At 38.9% G+C, this 24,493-nt stretch overlaps 2 protein-coding genes across 21 annotated transcripts in view; one reads left to right on the top strand and one right to left on the bottom strand.

The window, feature by feature from the left end:
* The window catches only part of DTNA (dystrobrevin alpha), a 390,047-nt gene that overhangs the window by 355,737 nt on the left and 9,817 nt on the right, over window positions 1-24,493 (bottom strand). The gene's annotated exons all lie outside the window — the stretch shown is intronic.
* LOC114484343 (tropomyosin-1, isoforms 33/34-like) overlaps window positions 8,590-24,493 on the top strand; it is an 89,826-nt gene continuing 73,922 nt past the window's right edge. Inside the window, exon 1 of the mRNA XM_028479941.2 lies at window positions 8,590-8,701. Within this exon, the coding sequence (XP_028335742.1) occupies window positions 8,590-8,701 (112 nt within the window). The remainder of the gene's footprint in view (window positions 8,702-24,493) is intronic.

Here is a 24,493-nt window from a genome sequence, read left to right as displayed (position 1 = left end):
GAGGCCCGCGTACCGCAAAAAAAAAAAAAAAAAAATTTGTGACTCAGCCTCTCTTAATAGCTACCAAAACTTTGGTTGCGAGAAACTACTGAAGAAGGTACTTTCTGAAGCACATTCTCACATTCCATTTTTCTAAATACTCCTGGTTATACTCCGGAATAAACCAGCCTTTCAGATAATCATGAATTGATACTGCATCATACTGGTGACTTTTAAAGTTGTTTTCATTAAAATGCAATTTGGCAAATAAGATCAGCATATATTAAGAGACAGTCCAAGAAAAAAAGAAACCTATAAAACATGTAACTGTATGAAAACAGTTGAAGGTTTTGTTCTTTACAGGACACAATGACCACTTTGTGACTGTCCATGGAGAAAATGTCTCTACCATTTCCTAGTCAGCAGCAGTCAGCCTTCTGCTAAGCAACTGATTTGTTTTTCTGTCATGGACACTGTAAATTGTATAAAGGGGTATACACCTTTGCATGGGATGCTGGAAAGTCTGAGCCAAATTTTTGTCTAATCTCTAAATAAATATATAAAACTTTTAGATATATTTTTGTGTTCTTTGGTTTTATTTCACTTTTCTACCATTATATTCTCTTTGCCCTATACTTCTCATCATTAAAAATTTATTTTACCTTGTCATATTGTACGCTGAATTCAGTCATATGCTATAATGCAACGAATAATGAATGAATAAGTGAATCAGTACTTCTGATGACGAAGTTATACCATGTTATTTAATAGGACGAAGGACAGAGGGCATATCAATCTATATACCTATACAGAGTTCAAAAATTCAGATACCAAGGATTCTAGAAGCAGGCAATCACTCGTATGAGTTTAGTTGCTCAAACATGTTGGGTGTAATCTCTCTCAGATTCTCAAAGTCTTTCTCTCATGGTGGCGTGATGGCTGCCGCAGCTCCACTCATTCTGCTGTTGATCCAAACAGGAGGAAAAGGAATGGGAGCAGAGGCAGTGCAAGTGGACAACCACCCGCATCTCAGTGGTTAGAACTTTGTCACATTGTCCCCATACTTACAAGGGAGACTAGAAAAGACAATCTATAAACTTTACAACCTATAATGTAGGGACAGGCAAGTGAGGAGGGTTCGGATTAGGTACTGGGTGTGACGACACGAATTCTGCCACAGCCATCATCAACCAAGGAAACACAGCAATTCGTTAAGCTTTCAACCATCAGTTCAAGTTGGAGCCATATTCTCTAACTTCTCAAGAAAAATACAGGCTCACGCTTAAAATACAGAAGCACTTACCCAATTGGTAGTTTGTGTAAGGGGTACAACAGATCCTGATGATGGAAAGGCATTTTTTTTCTAGACAATTTACTAGGCCCTGCACCCCAAAGACTGATCTCATTATGCAACGTGGCACCAATGCGTTAGTTCTGGGTGGTGCTTTTCTTTTAGAAAGTAGTTAACCTAAAACTCTTCAGTTACCCAGAGTGTAAATCATCATTTACTTAGCTTTATTTAAATCTGAAAAAAATATATGAATGTATTTGGTGCTTCTGAACGTGAAATTAACAAGGCACTATCTCGATGACTTTTGTTGTTACTATGACTTCCACGTTCTGCTTTGTAGCCACACCCTGTTGTATGAGCTGATAAGACTAACTCACGACTGCTCGTCTGCTCGGAGTAGGCATTACCAGCTGGACTGACAATTCTAGAATTTTTAATGGAACAAATTCCAAGCTATGAAGTTAATGCTCTTCTTTGGTTCCAAATAACTTTCATGGTTCATTCTAATAGATCTGGCAGAAGTTTCCTCGGTTCAGTCAACTGTCTAATTTCAAGGTCTTGTCTAATGCATAATAGTTGTAGAGGAAATCCAGGTTTCAAGGGCATGCTTTCATTACAACCATATATTAGAAATAAATGGGTTTCTAAGACAGAAGTATGGAGACTCTAATTCATTAAATGAGGAAATGAAAATAGAATTAAATAATAAATCAATCACAGTAGCAGGTATAGTCACATTTTTGTGTACTCCAGAGGTTGAAAACACTCATCTTGCAAATCCCCTGCTTAAAGGCTAGGCATAAGAGCACTTTCACTGGACAATAGGGGTCTAAGCAACTTCACTTCAAGAAGGAATTCACAAAGAATTTCCCAAAATAGGTGACAAATAGGTAATTTGTTGAGCTTGACAGAGTCTCAAGCAAAACTTGGGGTTTTGTTTAACTGCAGTATCTGGACTTATTTATCATGGTTTAGTGGTTTAAGTCACAGTTTAATAACTGAAAATTGGGTGTTCCAATCTCTGTCTTACCAATGATTTTCTCTGACCTTTGATTAGGCACTTGACTCTACAGAAATATTTTTCCAGGTTTTTATTTTTGTTCTGTAGAATAAAAGTAACTTTTAAAAATGATAGGTCAAATTTGCAAGTCACAAAACTGGAGAAACTAAACTAATAACAACGTGTCTTCACTGAAAATATAGATTTGGTTTTGCCACTTAAATGATTTCACCTTTTTATGCAGGAAGCACAGGGCCTTGAACAAAAACAAAACGAAACATTGTCTTGTTTCACTGAGGTTTCTGTCTGTATCTAGAATGTCTACTATTAAAATGCCATTCTTTATAACTGTTGGCAGCATCTGGTGAACCACTAAAAATACACTTTTAAGGGGAGATAAGAAATCTAATTCTTGATGAGTAGACAATTCCCCTTGGTTTGTGGGAAGTGCTACTTGAAATAAAAGGGTTTGACTAAATGACCTTTTGAGTTCCTGTCTAATCAGTCTTACTTGCTGCTCTCCTTCGGCAGAAAGAACTTAACTACTAGATCCAAGTATTGCAACATGCACACACACACACACACACACAAACACAACACATTTCATGTATGCATATATCTATGTGTACTTACATGGGAGGAGTCACAGAAAGGGCAGGTGTAGACAGAGAACAGAGGAAGAAAAGTTATGGCCAAATGCTTAAAAAGTGATAAGCCTGAGAAAAGTAGCGGGAAAAGCAAGCAGAGCCTGCCATTAAATCCTGCCTGAGATTTTGGTGTCTGTTCATTGTTAGTGAACGAACAGACCATCCCAGTGACCCCTGAGGATGAAAACCACATACACGTGCAAAATGATGTTCCAACTTTCAATTTAAAAAGTAGACCAAGGAACAGAAACTGCCTCTATAGAAGTGGCTTCTCTTCTCTTGCTCCTTAAGAAAAACATCAAAATTTTAAGAATGGGCAAAAATACCTATTGTGCATCCTTAAACAAGTAGAAGGTCAGCTTCTTCTGCTGGGGACAGTCAAATATTGCTTTCATGGGACTGAATCAACTCTATGAAGTATAGTTCCACAAAACTGTAATTTTGTATATTCCTACTATTAGCATTAATATATTTCTGTGATGATTTAAATCTAGAGTTATAGCAGTTTTATTTTATTGGTTAATTCTAATAATTATGGTAAATCCTTTAAAAATAAGTGCCAGGCACTGCTCTCAGTGTTTTACATTCAGCACACATATACTCACCACAACCCTATGCTGTAGGTACCATTTTTATTCCCATTTTCAGAAGGGAAAATTTCTAAGCAAAATTTCCCAAGAGCACACAACCCATTAAGGGTTAGATGCTGGGATGTGAGTTCAGTCAATGTGGGTCAAGAGTCCCTGGTAAGCGTGCTTTATATTCACTGTATTTTCAACCAATCTAAAGAGTAAGAAGACAAAAAACAAAAGCTATTAAATCACAACTGTTTCTCTTTAAGTCCCCCACTACTTTTGTGTGAAACAAAATTTTATGAAGATTTGCTAATCTCTCAAGACTCTAATAGTAAAGCCCGAGTGAATAATGGATCTTTGGTTTTTAACCAGAACATGTGGGGTCATGTTCTTTTATCATATATCACCAACCACTCCTTTCTACTAGCAAACATTCTGCTACAGAGCATGGCTCAGTGTGCCAAAGGAACGCTGAGTTCAAGGATGTACCAACCATCATAATCCTACAACTCTAGTAACCTACAAAAATGAGCACCGGGCTAGACCACAGGGACACTGAGCCTAGCTTCAACTTTGTGATGTGGACATGATATTAACCAATTCTCAGGAATGATGAATGCATGAATGAGAAAACAGATGCATTGATAACTTAAAATTCTTGGTATCACCTTGGCTAGTCCATCTATTGCTTTTTCTGTTTTCATTATGTCCAAATAGAATTCCATGGGAATTCTTAGAAATCTCATTCTTTTCTGTTTCCACTAAAACCTACTGGCTCTTCCTCAATCAATAAAACTGTGTTGAGGAATTAGTTCTTTCTAGTTCTTCCACTGTGTATCAGAGGAGTGGTTTTCTTTGAAGAGTGGAAAGGCCCACTATAGAACAATGTGATTGCTGAATAGACTCTGTTTTAACAAAAGATCTGAAGGATGAAGAACCTCTGGTCTCACAATGCTTTTTTAAAACTTATATACCAAAAGTCTAAACACTCCCTCAAACAGGGACAGATCACATTCAGAACAGTCTAAGGTAGGTACTGATAAACTCCAGGAATCAGACAGAAGGGGCTCCAAGAGGAGCAGAGGGGAAAAGGAGGACCTGAGATGGAGAAAAGACAGAAAGTGAGGGGAAGCGGACAGAGGCATGGTGGTAGAGGAATGACATCCCTGCCCTGGTGGTTCAATGTGTGTGTGTGTGTGTATATCTGTAACTATATCTATTTTTTTTTTTTCTGGAGAGGGAGAAGCAAATGCTGTGGATCTGCCTGCCCCACTGGACACCCTAATGCCTTAGGGAGTAGAGTAGTTATTCGTTCTCACTTTGCTCATTGTTCTTCAGGGATTCATGCAGACTTGGAGGGTTGAGCAACAAAGAACTCCATCTCAGTTTTCCTAGGAGTGATTGTTTCCACGTGTATTGAGTTGGCCAAAAACTTCATTCGGGATTTTCCATAAGATGTTATGGAAAAACTCTCATGAACTTTTTGGCCAACCCAATACTACAAAGCTGACATCAAATCTGATTCCTTTCAGAAATGTGTCACCTTGGGTACGTGTTGAATTTAATTATTTGCCTTTTTATAACCTCAAGACAGAATTAAGGAACTAGTGGGTTTAGGAAATGTAGCTGTCATCCAATCTACGCTAGAATTCATCTCTTATTATATGGCTCCAGGATGCCCCAAACTCACTTGCTATTGAGTGCTAGGCTCTCTGCCCAAGTGATGAAATTTAGTCCTCTAGCAGACACATATGGACGGGCTGTCACAGCTTCTTGGAATATTTTTCACTTATATTCTGAGAAATGTATGAACCTTAAAAAAAATCCTCTTGCGACTCTGCGAAGTCTTAAAAAAAAACTAATTTTTCTGCAAGCCACTGACAACAGAAAAGGCACACTATCTTTGCATACCAGAGCACCAGCCACCATAAAAAAATAATTCTGCCCTATCCAAATCCAGTAATGGATATCAATTACTTGGAAAACTGTTTGTGATTTAACTTACTGCTATCTCTTCAAACAGGCTATTTATAATAGGAGTCAGATGATATCCTACCAAGCTTCATGAGGAGAGTAGTTTTCTGGGTTTCTTTAAGTGAGCTCACTTTCAGAAGATTTTTGATTGGTTCTTAAGACTGGAAAATTGCATTATTGGCTTTAGGTCCAAGGGCAAAAATCTATAATTTTTAATGGTAAATGTAAACAGTAATTATTGCGTGTTGTTTGTTAGCAGTGTTGTTTGTTAGCATGTCAAAATAAGAACATAGTATTTTTTTTAACATCTTTATCGGAGTATGATTGCTTTACAATGTTGTGTTAGTTTCTGCTGTATGATAAAGTGAGTCAGCTATATGTATACACATATCCCCTCCCTCTTGCGTCTCCCTCCGTCCCTCCCTATCCCACCCCTCTAGGTGGTCACAAAACACCGGAGCTGATCTCCCTGTGCGAAGCAGCTGCTTCCCACTAGCTATGTATTTTACATTTGGTAGTGTATATATGTCACTGCTACTCTCTCACTTCATCCCAGCTTACCCTTCCCCCTCCCTGGGTCCTCAAGTCCATTCTTAGTTGGGAAAAAAACCCACAAGGTTAGGCACAGTGGTACAAAATGAAATTTACATTTTTTACAAGGATATTTTCATACAAAGCATCCACAGAGCACAGCAATTTACTACAGAGTTCTACTTATCGCTTATTTTGGCAGTCACGACTTGAGTTTGTAGAAAACAAAAGTACTATATGTCTCCACCCACAGTTCCCTTGAGCAGTGATATTGTTTTAATATCTCTAAATGGAATTGATAGAGAATGCAGCAAAAAAGATCAGGAACAACCATCAGCATGATTATTCAAAAATTTCACACATTCAGTAACTTACTCAAAGCCCTAAAAGTCCTGACTGCTGTCAAAAACATACATAGCAGCCCCAGAATACTGACTTTGCAGCCAGTGGCCAAGACACTTGAAACATAAGAGTTCCCCTTATGTCTCCATTGTCAGATTTCATAAGCAAAATCAAAAATAGAAAGCAAGTAGGAAATCAATTCATACATTTCTACATATTAACAGATTAATTATGGAAAAAGCCACAATCATCTCAATAGACTGAACATTCAACATTCTTTCCTGATTAATAAAATCTGATAGTAAAAGACAAATAGAAGTACACATTTTTAACATGATAAAAGTGGTTGAAACATGTATGACAAAATTTAACTCCTTAATATATAAAGTGTTTTTATAAAGCAACAACAAAAAGATACACCCTATAGAAAAATAACAGTAAGAGGCAAATCATGGAGTAAATCAATTTTCTTCAAAACATTGAAAAAATGTTCAAGCATATCTTACTTAAAGAAATGTAAGCATAAGCTACAAAATAAAAATTTAAACTATTATACTGGCAATTACTAAAATGCTAATGCTCAGTATTGGTGAGGTTGAAAGAAAAGGGCTCTCTCATCTTGCTGGAAGATTATACAGTGATAAAATAATTCAGGAAAGTAATCTGTCAATGTATTAAAAAGCATTAAAAGTATATATACCCTTTGATCTAGAAATTCCATTTCTAGGAGTTACATATAAAGAAAACACTTGAGATACATGCTCACAAAATTTAATGACAAGATTATCAAGATACTGTATGTTATAATGAAAAATATAAATAAACCAAATGTCCAACAATGGAATAATAGTTAAGTAAATTGTAAGTTCACATAATAGAATATTATTCATTCATCAAAAGTGATGTTGCACATGAATACTTGTTGATGTTGACGATGTTTATGATACATTCAGTGATAAAAACAAAGCTTTAAACAATACAACAGTATGATCTTGTTTTCATTCAAAATGATTATCTGTCTATCCCTCTATATCTCTCTCATCTACCGATTAACCTACTACCTACATGAAAAAGGCTGGAACAATATTAATCATGAGTTAATGTTAGTTACCATTGTTTGGTGTTTTTCCATTTTCTATTATTTGTATATTATTCTTTATTATTTTTTCTTTTCAAAAAAATGAACAGTATTACTTCTGCAATAATAAATCAAATGTTATTTTAAAAGTATGTACATATTTTTTTAATTAAAAACAAGAAAGCAAGATTGCAAAGACTATTAAAATTTAGAAGTCATCACTAGATAAGTTCTCATTTTATAACAGCCTCCAAACTGAAGTCCCAATGATAAAAGACAAATGATCTTGAAGTTTGAGCTTGAGTCATTCTACTTGCACAATCCTGTTTCCTCGACTGCAAAGTGAGACTAACAGGCCTGTTTTACTTGCCTCACAAGGTAATGGTGAGGCTCAAGCGAGATAATATATGTGAAAACTGTGTGGGAAATGTCAGGTGTGATGTAAAAGTGAATATTATTATAATATGCCCATGAATGATATATAGGGTCTGTGAAAGGTTTCTTTTTTCATTGCTATTCAGATGGATACAATACTTATACATCATCTAAGGTGACTATATATTTTTCAGTAATCACAATTATTCTTTTCTCTTTCAAGTTTTCCACTTGGGCAAATGGGACACTTGAACAAGTAATATTAAAATAGACTCTCAAAGTGTAAATATTTTTGCTTATGCTGCCATTTTAGTCTTATCACCATACAGTCATCTTTTGAAGTTAGCAGGAAAAGAAATGAAATTGAGTTTTTGTTCTATTAAAACAGGAAAATTAAAAAGAGAAAAATAGTTTTGGAGAATAATTCTCATAATATTTTCAAATAACAAATACATTGGTAAAATTAGTTTCACTGAATGCAGTGATTCTCCTAGATTTTTGGATTTTTTTGAAAAAGATTAGGCTACCTAGTGAGTTTGCAAGTGACAAACTGCTAGAGCAAAACAGGGCATCGCCTCCAGTGATGAGGGATTTGGGATTGAAGAGGGCCTGTAACAAAAAGTTACTCTAAGTTTTACTAAGTGAGATGAAAATGTTGATTTCTTTGCTTGAATATTTTAATGAAGGGCTGAAAGCTCATCCTTCCTGACTCTTATTTTGTAAACTTAGCCTTTCTGTGCAAGAATTTGTCTCCTGTAAATTAAAAGACTTAAACGAGAAATATGCATGTGGCCAGAATGGACATGCGTGTTCTGCTGCTGCCCCTGCTTGGGCCCATCTGCTCTGATGGCAAGATGCCCACTGGCAAGCTGGCCCATTCTACTTCAGCAGAGCGGCCAGCCTTCCAAGGTCTGTGTGTGGGTGCACTGTGGTGAGAGCTGGCTTTCCGCAAGGAGCCCTTCCACCCAACCTACACATGGGTCTGTTTGCACTTGAGCACACTTGCTGGCTCTCATGTGTCATAAAACAAATGCTCCTAGCGTGAATAAAAAGAGGACAGAGCTGCACTAGTATTTCAGCAACAGTGATCATAGACCACACGCAAAACTTCCTATAGAGAATGGCTCATTCTCTATAGGAAGCCGCTCACAGAAGAGGAAGGAAAATCATCCATCTGTACGTTTCTAGTGCAAGAAGTAAGGAGGAATATTAGTCTGAAGGTCCCAGAGTCAGCATTTTTATCATATCGTGTAAAAGTAAGTTTCCCTCCTTCCTATGGTTCTATACAGGTCTGGGAGAGACAATAAGTGTGGCTGGAGTCTCCCTGTCTATAGGGCACACATGACCTGATGTCGCATGCCATCTTTATAGCCCTCTTTCAATCTAGATCTGACAGTGCTGGAGCAAAGGCCAGGAGGCAAAGCCTAGTGGCTTCAGAATAGAGGGAAAATAGTGAAGTATTTTCATGACTAGCTGTTCTAGGAATGGTTGTGTTCTTTATAAATATTAAAGAGTAGTAACAAAAGGCAAACAAGATCATGAATAAAATGACTGACAGAGATCAAGGCTTATGTCATCTAAATTTACAGGAATTCCATGTACGTCTGAGGGGCAAAAATCAAAAGCATTGCTGCAGAGAACCCAGAAGGGTAACAACCACTGTGATTACTCATTCATTCATTCATTCATTCATTTATTCAACACATACTTAATGGGCACTGACTATGTGCCAAGTGCTAGGGTTACAAAGGTGAACAAGACACAGATGGAATCCCCTGCCCCACAGAGCTTGCATTCTAGTCCGGGAGAGAGAGACAATAAACAATCAAATAAAGGTATGCTACAGTGTTAGGTAGTCATAAAGCCTATAAAGTGAAGCAGGGAAAAGGGGTAGAGAGTGATGGGGGGCTATTTTAGACAGAATGGGCAGAGAAGGCCTTACTGAGAACGATATTTGAACAAAGACCTGTGTGAAGTAGGAGAGTGAGCCATGGGAAACTCTAGGGGAAGAGTGGTCTAGCTATGGGAAACAGCAAGTGCAAAGGCCCTGAGGTAGGCAAAAGCTTGGCTTATTTGGGGAACAGTAGTGAAGTAGAGGGAAGAAGGACAAGGAATAGAGTCATATGACATGAGTTTGGAGAGAAAGATAACCAGATCATGTGGAACTTGTGGGTAATATTTGGTAAGGACAAGAATTTTTAACTTAAATGTGATAGGAAGTGACTGAAGGTTTTAGGCTGAGGGATGACCCTCTTTGATTTGCACTTTTATCTGATTGTTCTTGCTTCATCTCTGAAAAACTAGCCATGGGCAGCAAAAGCAGAATAGGGAGTCCAGTCAGCCAGCTACCAAAATAATATAGAAAAGAAATAATAGTGACTTGGATTGAATAGCTCTTGGTGGAAGAGGTGAGAAGTGGTTAGATTGGGATATATTTTGATGGCACAGCTGACAGAATGTACTGCTGGATTGGTTATGGGGTGTCAGGGGAAACGGGGGACAAGAATAACCCCTAGATCTGGGCATGAGCAACTGCCAGGCTGCTGGGGACAGAATGAGGGAAGCAGGGAGAGGAGCATATATCAGAGAAAAGAGTAATCAAAAGTTCTGTGTGAAATATTGAGTAAGCTGTTGTAAATAAAAGTCTATGGTTCAGACTTCTGTCATCAGAAAATACAGGCGAAACACCAAGAACTCATTGGTCACATAGTAAATACTCAATAAGTAATGGTTTTACTTCGTTGTTGTTATTATTGTTATTGCCAACCTGACACTATCTTTTGCCTCTAAGATGTTACTCGTGGAAAAGGTTTGATGAATGGGAACAGGCTGACTCAGATAGGACAGAATGTGTCCTAGTTCTGAACTAGAGAGATTTGGGCAAAGTTATTAAGTGTTCAAAAGCAATAGTTATCTAGAAAGGAAACATTAGGAGAACAGCACTGGCAACCCCAGAGCAATGGTCCTCAAATTCTAGCCTCACTTGGGAAGTTTTCAAGATGAGATTCTAAAGATACACTTCAGATCTATTGCCTTAGAATCTTCAAGGATTGAGTCCCAGAGTATATAATTTAAAAGCATCCCCCAGGGCTTCCCTGGTGGCGCAGTGGTTGAGAGTCCGCCTGCCGATGCAGGGGACACAGGTTCGTGCCCCGATCCGGGAAAGATCCCACATGCTGCGGAGCGGATGGGCCCGTGAGCCATGGCCGCTGAACCTGCGTGTCCGGAGCCTGTGCTCTGCAACAGGAGAGGCCACATCAGTGAGAGGCCCACGTACCGCAAAAGAAAAAAAAACAAAAAAACCCAAACCTTATCTATCATTTTTTATTTTCACATCAATAGGATAGACAGTTCCTTGTTCATTTGTTCCCAGCAAAAAGCATCCCCTGGGTAACTCCATGTTTAAAACCACTGCCCAAGGACACGATCTTCCAAGCCCTCTAAGACATAAAATGTTTGCCAACACTGGCTGTTAGAGCGGGACAGAAAGAACATCATGGTCGTCTTTTATCTAAAGTGGGCACACAAAGCCCACTTAAGTACAACAAAGCACACCTATGAAAAAGAGGCTTGCTTTTCAGAACGGTGGTTTGGAGGCCACAAGAGACAGGAATGCTGCTGCATCTCAAAGAATATTTAAGACACCAGTTTCTTTTGGAACTGTAACTATAGCCATCCATGGAAGTCAATGTTATTTGAGTCATAGGTACTATGGGATTTCAGAATATTTCGTAACAGGGAGTTAGTAACCTGGGGGCTAGAAGAGGGTCTGTTTCCAGCAAACCATGTGACTTGAGGAAACTTTCTTTACCTCTTTTGACCAGTTTTCTCATCCTTAAATTGAGGATCTATTGATATTAGTGATTTTCGAAGAGCCCTGAGATTCCACATTGTTGCTTGGGTGGAAGTTGGGTAAAGAGGATACAGCTTTGCTTTTATCTGTTTTCTGGGTCTGAATAAGCCTTCATTTGAAAGAAGGGTTCCCCTCCTTAATGTTTTCAAACAGTGTCCTAAATGATCTCAAAAATACCTTGCAGGGAAAAAATAACTAATATGTGCTAAATCTTCATTGTAGATAAAGTACTTTAGGCTTCCGGTTCATCTCATTTGGTACTCACTGCAATCTTGTAAGCTCTAGGATTACAAATACACCCATTTCATAGATGAGAAAATTGAGGCTCAGAAGAGTTTTTTTAAAAGCCCAAAACTTCTTTAGCTAACACAATTTGTAATCAGAAACACTCTATTTCCGACTCTAGCCTAAAATGCACCAGAGCACAAAGGTTTTACATTAAACATAATGCTTCCTTCTAGAATTCTAAGCCTTTGATTTAAAAGAGTGTAACCTAAATGTATAGCATCTTGGCTATAAATGATTATTGGCAATTTTCAAAATCTGCTCACCATGAAATTCACTCAGAAATATTACTTCACATGTCAAAACTATGACTAAGCCAGCTCCACCAAAATGTTTAATCGCTACCTCAAACTCAAGAAGTTTCAAAACTTATTCATTATCTCCCACCCAAACCTGTTCCTTTTTTTTTCTTTTTGGATAAACCATCATCCATACAGTCAACCTTTGATCCCTCCTTCTCTCTAAGTCACCCCTTGCTTGGAGGCTCTGATAAACGTTCCTCATAAAATATTTCTCATACATATTCCTCCCCTTCAGTCTTTATATCCCTACTTTAATGATCTCTCATTTAAGCTACTATGATAGCTTACACTTACTCTTGTCAGCATCCCCTTGTGTCCTTCAAGTCCTTTTCCTCTATGTATTCCTCTCTCTTATAATTTAACCTAAAAATTTCCAAGTATTTGCATATGTACCTCCCCAACTATGAGATCTTTTGGGGATCATATTCTATTAATTTTCCTGTCTTTACTGCCTAATCATGTCTCACACATGGTAGCTTCTCACAATAAATGTCTGCTGACTAGAAAAAAAAGACACATCAAAATTGAAGGCATTTTCGCTGGAATAATTGGATATTCATAGGCAAAAACATGAACCTCAACCTAAATCTCTCTTGTTATACAAAATTAACTAAAAGTACACCATGGAATTAGATATACAATGTAAAATTATAAAACCTTTAGGAAAAAACACAGCAAACAATCTTCAGGATCTAAGGCTACATAAAAAGTTCTTAACCTTCACACCAAAAGCACAATCCATTAAAAAAATGAATATATCAGACCTCATAAAAATTAAAACGGTTTGCTCTGTGAAAGACCCAATAAAGAAGATGAAAAGGCATGCTTCAGACTGAAAGAAAATATTTCCAAACTACACATCTAACATATAGAATATATTAAAAACTCTCAAAACTTAATGGTAAAAAAACAAATGATACAATTGGAAAATGGGCAAAAGACATTAAAAGACATTTCACCAAAGAAGATATATAGATGGCAAAAAAGCACATGCAATAATGTTCAACATCATTAGTCATCAAGGAAATGCACATTAAAACCACAGTGAGATATCACTACAAGCCTCTCCGAATGGCTAAAATAAAGCAAAGTGATAACACCAAATGCTGGTGAGGACACAGAGAAACTAGATCTTTCATGAAATGTTGGAGGGGATGTAAAATGACACATCCACTTTGGAAAACAGTTTGTCAGTTTCTTATGAAACTAATCATCCAGAAATTGTACTCTTGGGCATTTATCTAAGAGAAATGGAAACTTACATTTATACACAAACTTATACATGAATGTTCATAGCATATTTATTTGTAATAGCCCCAAACTGGAAACAAACCAGGTGTCCTTCAATGGGTGAATGGCTAAATAAACTGTGGTTCATCTATACTATGGACTACTACTCAGCAATAAAAAAAGAATAAATTATGGATACATGCAACAATGATTAGATCTTAAGGCAACTATATACTAAGTTAAAAAAAAAACAACCTCAAAAGGTTACATATAGTACATTTCTATTAATATTACATTTTTAAAAGGACACAGTTATGGAGACAGAGAACAGATTAATGGTTACCAAGGAATATGGATGCAGGGAAGGAGGCGGGGGAGAGAAGTGAGTGTGGCTATTAAAGGGTAGCACTAGGAATCCTGTGCTGATGAAACGGTTCTCTCTTTTGACAACAGTGGTGTTTACACAAATCTACACATGTAATAAAATTGCACAGACCTAAACAGACACACACACACATACACATGGGAGTGTATGTAAAATTTGGGAAATCTGAATAAGGTTGGTGGATCATACCAATGTCACTTTCCTGGTCCTGATATTGCACTACAGTTTTGCAAGATGTTATTATTGGGGAAACTGGCTGAAATGTACATGGGACCTCTGTATTATTTCTTTCAACTGCACGTGAATCTATATCTCAAAATTTAAAGTTGTTTAAAAAATGAAGGCATTTAACAAGCTTAGGGCAGCTTCAATAGGAGAAGTTTTCACCTTTTATATAGCAGTGGCAGCTGCTTTGGTTAACCACATCCAGCAGTCATGGAGATGACCAAATTCCCTTATATCAGTTAAAATTTCAGATACAGGAGTACGGAGAGATTGCCTAAAAGCTCAAAGGTCTTGATCTTTATTCATTGCCTGTGTGACTGACATAGTGTATGGCCTTGTTAAGTTCCCATCAACTCCCCTCTTAGAGGAGAGGGTGGGGCTAGATGACTTTAACATTCTACAAGCACATCCTGGTCCTAAGCCAGAGGTAGAGGATAAGAGTTGAGGAGGAGGGGGACGGGGAGGCGGAGGGGATGGAGGGGGAGGAGGAAGATTATCACTGGGACCTGGTTAGAAGAAAAAGGTGAAGTCTTTCCCTTTGGTAAGATTACTAAGGTGGTTTTAGAACAGCATTTGTTGATGATAAGAAACTGTAATCTCTGGAAACAGGATACATCAAACAAATATACAGTGCTTGGGAACACTTTCTTAGGAAAACTGGAAACATAAATGCAATATCCTAGTAAAACACGACTAATAGAGAACAAAGGTGACACATTTAGTCCACTATGGTAAACAGGACAATATACAATATAATTGAAGACAAAGCTTATTTCACAAATATAAATAAGACACTTTCAAAAATGGTTTTGTTGTGTCTATGCACATGTGTGGAAGTATTTTAAAAATAACTGAGGAATTAATGTCCTTTTGCATCAGTTTTGTTTTTGTTTTTGTTTTTCCCCAAGGAAAGGTCTGTGTACGAGGTTGCAGCTGGAGGAGCACAGTAGCCCAGATATCCTGAACAGTTAGAAACCACAGGGATTAGCCAACCAAGAGTCCAAACACAGACTTGACGGAGTCTTTCCTTCATGGACTTTGCCATCTAACAAAATGAACCAAGCCAGTGAACCTACTGGCAACCTAAGTGGAAGAATCCATTTGGAATGGCTTAGAGCTGATCTCAGGGTAGACGCAGGTGGAGTAGGTTGAGCCAGCTGTTTGGGAGTATTCTTCTTTTTAATACATTTATTTATTTATTTATTTATGGCTGCATTGGGTCTTCGTTGCTAAGTGCGGGCTTTCTCTAGTTGCGGCGAGTGTGCGTTACTCTTCGTTGCGGTGCGCGGGCATCTCATTGCGGTGGCTTTTGTTGCGGAGCACGGGCTCTAGGCACGTGGGCTTCGGTAGTTATGGCACGCGGGCCTAGTCGCTCCGCGGCATGTGGGATCTTCCCGGACCAGGAACTGAACCTGTGCGCCCTGCATTGGCAAGTGGATTCTTAACCACTGCGCCACCAGGGAAGTCCCTGTTTGGGAGTATTTTGAGCGAGAATTTAAAAAGGCATCAAGCAAGGGGAAGGGAGTCTGCTCCAATAGTAGAACTGTTAAACGAATACTCAAAAGCTTACAATTACACATTCCAGGATAATCAACCCATGAAACCACTGCCATGCTCCCAACCCCCACACAAGAATCCTCCTGCCAATGCAGGGGACACGGGTTCAAGCCCTGGTCCTGGAAGATCCCACATGCCACGGAGCAACTAAGCCTGTGCACCACAACTACTGAAGCCCATGTGCCTAGAGCCTGTGCTCTGCAACAAGAGAAGCCATCACAATGAGAAGCCCGTGCACCACAACGAAGAGTAGCCCCTGCTAGCCACAACTAGAGAAATCCCATGTGCAGCAATGAAGACCCAACGCAGCCAAAAATAAATAAAATAAGTAAATTTTTTAAAAAAGATTCTTAAAAATAAATAAATAAATAAATAGATTAGTCTCCTTCCTCTTTCCTATTTTCTTTCGAGAAAAAGACATAAGCGCAACGCATGAAATCCTGCAGTGAGGCCCAGGACCTGATGTCTGCTCCCTTTCTACTGCTAACTGGTCTTCTCTTTCACTGCACATGAGTGTAGCGTCTAGGGAGGTTTGTTTATGTCTTCATTTCAGGGGTCTGAGGTGGGTTGCAGGCAGTAGCTGATGGGGATACCCACTTGTCCATGCTGTTGTTGATTTCTAATCCATGGAAGCACCTGAGAGATTGTCACATAACTCTGGATAGCCTTCCTACTTCTTGGAATTTCAACGCATTTTCCCAACTGTCTCGTATTTCACACAACAAAGCAATTTTACCTTTCTTTATGTCATGTTGTTTCACTAATTGTTTTTCTTCTGAATTGCATCTCCCAAGTAGAATGTAAGCTCCCTGAGGACAAGGGAGTGGTGCTTCCTCACCTGCTCTGAGTGGTCCTGCCTCCCCATACACACTGGTGAATGGATACCTTCATCTTCCTCCAGTCCTGCCCTGAGTTACCTAAGCAGAGGAAACGTTACTTTGCAATAGGCTGATGGCTTCTCTCATGAGACCTTAGAGCAAATCATTCAGTTGCCAGCTCAGCATTTGGCAGAGCCCAGGTAACATTTCAGGTACTGCTAAAGAAAATGATGTCAGCAGTAAGATACTATTTTTGCATCTGAGATCTGCTATATGTTCCTCTTAGTCTATCACTAGGTAAAGGCTGACATATTTTGACCATATAAAGGTTTTAATTTTGCAGCAATGTCAATTTCACTATTAGCGTATATTTGTGGTTAAGCTTTGTGTTTATCTCTGGGTTTGCATCCATCTTGATGAGTGTTTTCTGGGGTCATGGACATGGTGATTAGTATAATAGATCGAGCTCACAATAATACACACCTTGGCAGTTTTAAGAGATATGAGGTAAAGACATCTGGAAAATAAACTGAGCTGCAAAAGCTATGTCTGTGTAAATGCATGATAATCTAAAACAGGGTGGCTGTTACTTTTATCACCAATTTTAAGCAACTTCTAAAATTTTCTATGAACTGTTAGATCCATCAAGTGAACCTCATTCACCATAGTCATCCTGATTATAACGATCACATCTTATGGGAAAAAAGGATCATTCTTCTATGAAGCCTTGCTAGTTTGTATCCCATAATGCAGTGTTTACTTCCATCACAGTAGAAAATTTCTATTTTTTTCCATCAAATAAGCAAAAATGGATAAACCATAACCTGCAAGGTGCCAAACATGTTTATTTAAGCATTGTTCCTAGTCATCTCTCATATCGGAAAGAGTCGTTTAAGCTAAAAAGAGTTAAAATAAAAGAGTTGTTTTGTTCTTGAAAGATGTCTGTTCAACGATATATGATGTTTCCCGGACCTACAGCCCTAAGGTTTTCCACTCTTAGCAGATTATGTACTTCTCACAAGTCCTTTTCAGTGAATGGCGACACCAGCACCACTGTGGAGTTAGGGTTGTGCTCTGTTTTCAAATGGTCTCGAAGTATTAGCCCCAAGACCATACATGGCAGCTACACAATTTGTCTGTTGGATTCACCAATGGAAGATGGAACAGTCGTATGTACTGAGGGGTTTTTGAAGTCTACTGCTAGCCACCATTTGCTTCATAGATGAGAGGGCCACTGCTTTTCCTGCCTGAGAGAGTAAGGGTTACATTTCAATAGTAGCTGAGAATCTGACAGATAAACAGTTACTAGCAGATAAACTGGGGAAAACAGAAAGTCAGAAATATGATTTACTGGTGTGTATCTGCCACTTTGAGATTAATCTATACACTTAGAAATAACTCCATTTCTCACCTGGGGAGATGCTGAAGCATAAGTGAAAAACACAAAGTATAAGTTTTTTCAGAAATGATTGAGGAAGTTGTAATACTAGGGGTATCTAATATTTCTGTGCCATAATTCAACTTCATTGCCCAAATCCTACAGCAAAGTCTGCCAAACACACAGCCTGGACTGATGGTACTTTGGGGCATAAAGGCTCAAGGGTGGTAGATGGCATTCTACCACCTCGTGGTAGGGGGACCTCGTGGGCAAGGAAACAAAACAGAGTGGTGATCAGGCATTCAACAGATGCAGAAACTCAGAACAGAGACACAGGGAAACCGTAAGCTACATGAAAACCTCTCCCCCAGACAGGAAATATGTTTGAGTTGGTGCTAGTGAAAGTTCAAGCCAATTTCACTCATATTTTGTGAGACAGAGTTACCTCAGGACTTGGGGACATCCATGAGGCTGACATGTGCAACCTTGCCTATTATATTTAAATATGTCTTATTACTGTTTATTAATATGTATGATTAGCTGTTTGCATATGGCTGTGATATGTCCTTAGAAAAAGAAAATTTGAGAGCAGAGCCTGATTGTGCGGATCTTTCACTTAATTACAACTCTAGAGAGATCAGATAAACAAACCACAAGGTCTGACCAAGGCATCACTCTTCATCCACCCAGTGGCTCCTCATCCTAATTACTCATGACTCGAAAGCATCCTATTCATACAAACAGTGGTTTGCACATTCCTTTCTTCTCCACCTTCTAGAAGCTATTCTGCCCCCACTTGATCACTTACTTAGATGACAAGGCCCAGGCAACTCTAAAGTTGTCTGGTAGCTTCTTTCTTTGTTCACTAATAACTTAGTCATAGACCCTGGGAATTTCAGTTCTACCCCTTAAGCAAGTTATGTAGCCTCTCTTTTCCCATCTTTTTCTCACCTAGAAAACAGAACTGATAATACCACCACAAAGCATTGTTGAGAGGGATTAAATGAAATCATACACGTGAAATGTTTAGGAGAGTTCCTAAACTCCTCGGAATTCTTCAGTGTTTTCACTACTTTTATTCAACTCATTTCCCTTAGTCTGACTCCAGATTCCAGGAGCCAGAAAAAAATTGTCTGATGACAATTTTTCTTTCCATGGAGATTCTTGCCTATAGGGCAAGAATGCCCTGATCATGCTGGTCCTAGTGACAATGATAATTCTAAAAATGGCATCCTTATTTATAGCTCAGTCCTTATAAGCTTGCTTAATGTGACTATGCCCTTGAGAAAAAGATCTGGTTTCTGAATTCAATCTCCGGACTTTGATGAATTCACTGAAGTAATGCTTCTGTGTCAACACCAACCTCTGTCTTTCCTCCCAACTTCTACAGCTCATTTTCTGGTTGTTAACAGAGGCTGCATGTTAGAACACACCAGGCTGTTTAAATTACAACCTGGGGATGGGATCCATGCATTCTGATTTTTAAAAAGCTACCCTGGGTTGTAAGCACAGATCTGCACTAACCCCCATAATCAGCGTTAGCCTTGAAATCCTAGAGTCAGAAAGAGAGATTCTCTTTCAGTGGGTGTAGGATGGGGTTTAGGTACCTGTAGTTTTAATAAACACCCCAGACGATTCTGACGCAGGTAGTCCTTGAAACATATTTTGAGACTGATTAAAAAAATGAATGGCCAATTTCATAGACCCATTGAGGCAGAGGGGCACGTAGAAGGCATGGTGAGTATGAATTATGGCAAAGGCGAGCTCTCCCACAGAATATCATAAGATACTGAATCCAAGCAAATAATGTGGAATGACTGATGCACCAGGGAGGGAGGAAAACTAGAAAATATGGTCTTGCCACAGGCTTGGTGAGAGCTCGGAGAAGCACAAGCCAGGGACTCACATGTTTCTAGTTTCATAACTGATGAGTCTCCCTGATGACCTTTCAGCTCAGCTAGATGGGGTTGGGGTATGGAGTGGGGGAAGAGAAGAGAAAAGCAAAACAAAACAAACAAACAAACAAGATGATGGCGAGAATAAACTGGTAGGAGAAAAAGGTAATTGGCGTAGATTAGCATCTGTTCACAAGCATGCAGAAGGATGAAGGCTAAGAAAGAAATGAAGCACCGATATCTGTCACCTTCTGCCCCCTTTATCACCACCTCAACCCTAAAATCAAAACCAAAAAATATTCCACATGCTCAACCATGTGAAATCACAGGGCTATTTTTTCCCCTTAGACGATGGTGTCTGGGTGAAGTTGCATTATTTTGCCTTTGTAACTACTCCAGAGCAGATCAGTGTTTTTCTTCTTTGTCAGTAAGAGGATTCAAACTGTAGAAATATGAAGCAACTCTCAATCTCACATCTAAAATATTAGAGGTATTTAGAAAATGAGAACATTTAATTTATAGCTGTTATGGCATATGCTCCTGGAAAATAAGGCATAAGAGGAAAAAGAATTCTTAAGCCAATAAAGGAAAAAAAAAAGAAAATGAAAAAATGCACAAACAACAGACTACACTGACATTGAGGAAGACAAAAAAGAACAGTTGGATGCTTTGAAATGTTTTCCTATATTGAAAATCTGATTCATAGTTTGACCAAATATTCAAAATCAACCTGACATATATCGCTTCCTAAAAGTTGTTTAGCAGCATTAGCAGAAATATTATTTTGTATGCATTCTCATGGTAAACATTACTTTGGCAGTGTTTAGGTTAAAAGGAAGAGTCAGAATTTATCTGCACATGGAAAAAAAGATCACCTGACATTTTATGTGTATAAATAGAAACTAACACTGTAGAGGAAAATCTGGAGTACCACCTGCAGAAGACACTTACCCTCCTGAATCCCCCTTTTCTTGCCCCCATTTATTGTGGAAGAACTATTTGCCTTCCTATTTAAGCCATACCTAAGCATTCTGGTGATGATATAACCACCACATTTAAAAATGCCAACCAAGTGATTCCTCTAAGAAAGAAGACATCTGACTAGTACTGTCAGGGCTAGGGGCCTTTATTTATAAGGGATGAGTGTGTGAGAGAAAACATTTGCTCCACCATTTCAAAACACATTTTCAAAGAGGTGGTTCCTCCAACCTGCCCAAATGGTGTTATTTAACAAACACCGTATAATGAAGGTTTAGAAAAGTCTTCTCCCCAAAACATTGTCAAGGCACAGTCATTTCAACATCCAAGCAGAATGAGTAAATGAGAAATATAATCATATGGAAGGAACAAAGGGAACAGAAGGGATGAAAAGCATAATACAACTGGCAGTGGGGAATATTGAAAGGATAACATAATATTTTTCCAGACCCAGAATGTGTCATTTGAAATCAAAAGCAGATAAACTGTTTATGAGCCATTTCCCTGATTTACTCAAGAACAAGACACCTTTAAAAAAGCATGTGCAGTAAAAGGTATGTGGACCTGAAATTTGTGATTTATAGAAACTAAAAAATTCCATTAAAAAATTACATATAGTAAAATATGGTAACTGATCAAAAATCTAAAATATCTGTCACCCAAAGTGACGGATACTAAGTAAACTCAAAATTATTATATTCTCTAAGTTTAGTGAATTGCTAAGTGAAAGAGTGAAATAATTAAAAAAAATACCATCCTTAAAATAAACTAAAACTGAACCATATTTAGGACTAGAAGCCACAGACTACTTCTCAAATCTGCATCTATCTGTATTTTATTATAATCATAAAACATATTTTTTCATCTTTTAACCATTTACTTCAGAACTGATTTTGTCTTACCCCATCCTGGGGTTTGTAACTGCAGCCCAATTAGAAAATCTCTATTTAGGAATGTAGCTTCTCTTTCCTCAGGACAGCCTTGGAGCCAAGATTCCTTTAATCTCACATGACTCCAGAGAAAAATGCCAGCGTGCAATAGACAGTGAATCCCCCATGGTAGAGCTGATGTGGTAATGACAATAATGAGTCTGGACATCTGCATATGCATCTGTCTCTAACAATATTGTGAGACAAGATCTCCTAAAATGAATCTTTAAGTGATGCAAAGACGCCCCCCACCCTCGCCTCCAAATATCCTCATGCCTGGTGTTAGCCCTGGAAAACATCATGAAACCAACTAGAAAAACCCATTAATGTATGACTTGGCAGCTATGAGGAACAAAGGCAGGGAAGTGTAGGCATGGCTGAATTTTTTGGTTTCCACCACAGAATCAGACATGGAGCAGTTATGACTATTTGGGTTAAGGATACAAAACAATTGTGCAGATCATTAAGACAGCTTCAACTAAAGAAACCATTTGGGGTATAAATTTTTAATTTCTTTACTATATTTCCTTGAAAAATATTTATAATTAAAACATGCTGAATGTTAAATGTGATAAACAGATTTTCCAAAAACCTTAACTGATGAGTCAAGAATCATGAAAAGCATAAATTTAGTGTATCCTGCAATAGTTGAAGGGGCTGCTCTAGGTATTTGGTTTCCAGCTGTAGAGGCATCAGAAGCACCTGGAGGGCTTGTTGCAAGAGATTGCTGGGCTCTATCCCAAGAGTGTCTTAGAAATTTGCATTCACAAAGAGTTCCAAGGTTGTGCTGATGCTGCCTGAGGACCACACTTTGAGAACCACTTTTCTACTATGGTGAGAATTTCAGGGTTAACTACAATGTTATTAACTTGATTTGTCTTTGGGAAGAATTTCGCTAGACTGTTGTTGTTCTTTGTGATTGCCTCATTGTCAACTGTTATTCCTCAGAATACTGGTTTCAGGAAAAAAAAATTCTTAGCCCCCGTCTCTTGCACTTAATCTCCTGAGTAGGGATCAAACAAGTTGACAAAATCAATATACTTATTTTTAATGCATAATTTTACATCAAAAGAAATTAACATGAATGCTTGCTGGGAGATGCTCCTTAGAGATTAAACATAGATTTTGGGTTCACTATTTTCTTCCTAGCTTAGCTACCTTTTCTCACACGCTTTCTGGTTGAAAACTGCATTTCAGATGGATAATGTTCCTGGGAATGAAGGACACTTAGTGAGAATTCAGGAAGGGCTGGGATGGTGTAGTTCCAGCATCCTGCCAGAAAAGACAGTCTATGAGAATGGGGGAAGTTTCCAACCTTGCTGCAGCCTGCAGTCATGGTTTCCCAGTAGAGGAAAAAGCCTTGGTTCGGAGGAATAAGAGTACCGCCACGTGATCCCTGAACCTTAGCACTGATGGAATGTTCTGTAATCCTATTTGCATCCTTGTCCAAGTACTCCCTCATCCCACTGATCTGTAAAGTGCTTATTATTCAGAAACAGATCAGTAGTAATCCCCTGAGATTCATCCTCTGAGAATCAATGTTGAGTGATATTTTTAAGTTTACACTTGCATAAAAACTGTGGAGTGGACGTCTGTGAAGATGGAGCAGAAGTACTTTTCCCTCTTCCTTTTGCTACGTATAACTCAAAACCCTGGACACTGCACATAAAATAAACATACAAAGACTCTGAAAGCGAGAAGGCAAACGAAGCTAGGGGGCCTCAGGGTCCAAGGAATGACAGGGGGTCGAGTTCCCTGGATTTTTGCATTGCTTCATATATACCAGACCTGGATATAAAGAAACCGGAAACCCAGAAATGCCAAAAGGCACAGATAAAAAAATGGTAGGCCACCAGGAGTATGCTCTTTCAGCCAAAGGGCCAGGAAAGGAGCAGCATAACAAAACAAAAAAACATTTAGACAGTAACTTCTCTACTCCAGCCATATAAGACAGAAAAACTGGGGTCCCACAACCTCCATGCCAACAAACACTGAGTAGGGAGCCTAGACTTTCACCCTCACCAGGCTGTAACAAGGCACCCCAATTCCCCTCAACCCCATCAAGGTGATGTTACAAAAAGCAAAGTGGGGAGGGGGGACTTCCTTCTCACCAGGCAGTAATGGGACTCCCACCACCCACCTCCACTAAGCTGTCAATGGGGAACATATGGGGAGCCTGACTTCCACCCCCACCTGGTTGTACCAAGTCTCCCCTCATCCTCTTTACTGGGTGGTGTCATGGGAGGCCTAGAGGAGAGTAAGGACTATCATCATGGCCCAGCAGTAATCAGACCACCTCTCTGTCCTCATGTTGTCAGGCGAGGGCACATAGGCAACAGAATGAGAGGTATCAGTGAAGACCCAGCGAGGAGCCTGAATTCATACCCTACCCCGCGCGAATCCGGAGCCCCCTCAGGTGACAGGGGAGACTGGGTAAGACGCCTACACTTCTACATCCACTGGTGACGAGGTGGCACCATTCCCATTTCGCTGCGGTGATGCTATTGGAAGCTAGCTAAAACAGAAGGTTAGGGACTTCCCTGACAGTCCAGTGGTTAAGACTTTGCCTTCCAATGCAGGTGGTGTGGGTTCAATCCCTGGACAGGGAGCTAAGATCCCACATGCCTCACGGCCGTAAAACAGAAGCAATATTGTAACAAATTCACTAAAGACTTTAAACATGGTCCACATCAAAAAAAATCTTTAAAAAATAAAATAAAATAAAACAGAAGGTTAAAATAAGATCCAGAGTCTTGTAACATAATAAGAAAACGGCCAGATTTCGGTTGAAAATCATTCATCATACCAAGACCGTGGAAATCAGAAACTGAGTGAAAAAAGACAATGACAGGTGCCCATAACGAGA

The sequence above is a fragment of the Physeter macrocephalus genome, chromosome 19 (genome assembly GCF_002837175.3).
Source record: "Physeter macrocephalus isolate SW-GA chromosome 19, ASM283717v5, whole genome shotgun sequence".
NCBI classification, from domain to species: domain Eukaryota; kingdom Metazoa; phylum Chordata; class Mammalia; order Artiodactyla; family Physeteridae; genus Physeter; species Physeter macrocephalus.
Note: the sequence above shows the minus strand (reverse complement) of the source record. Positions and strands in the feature narration are given on the sequence as shown.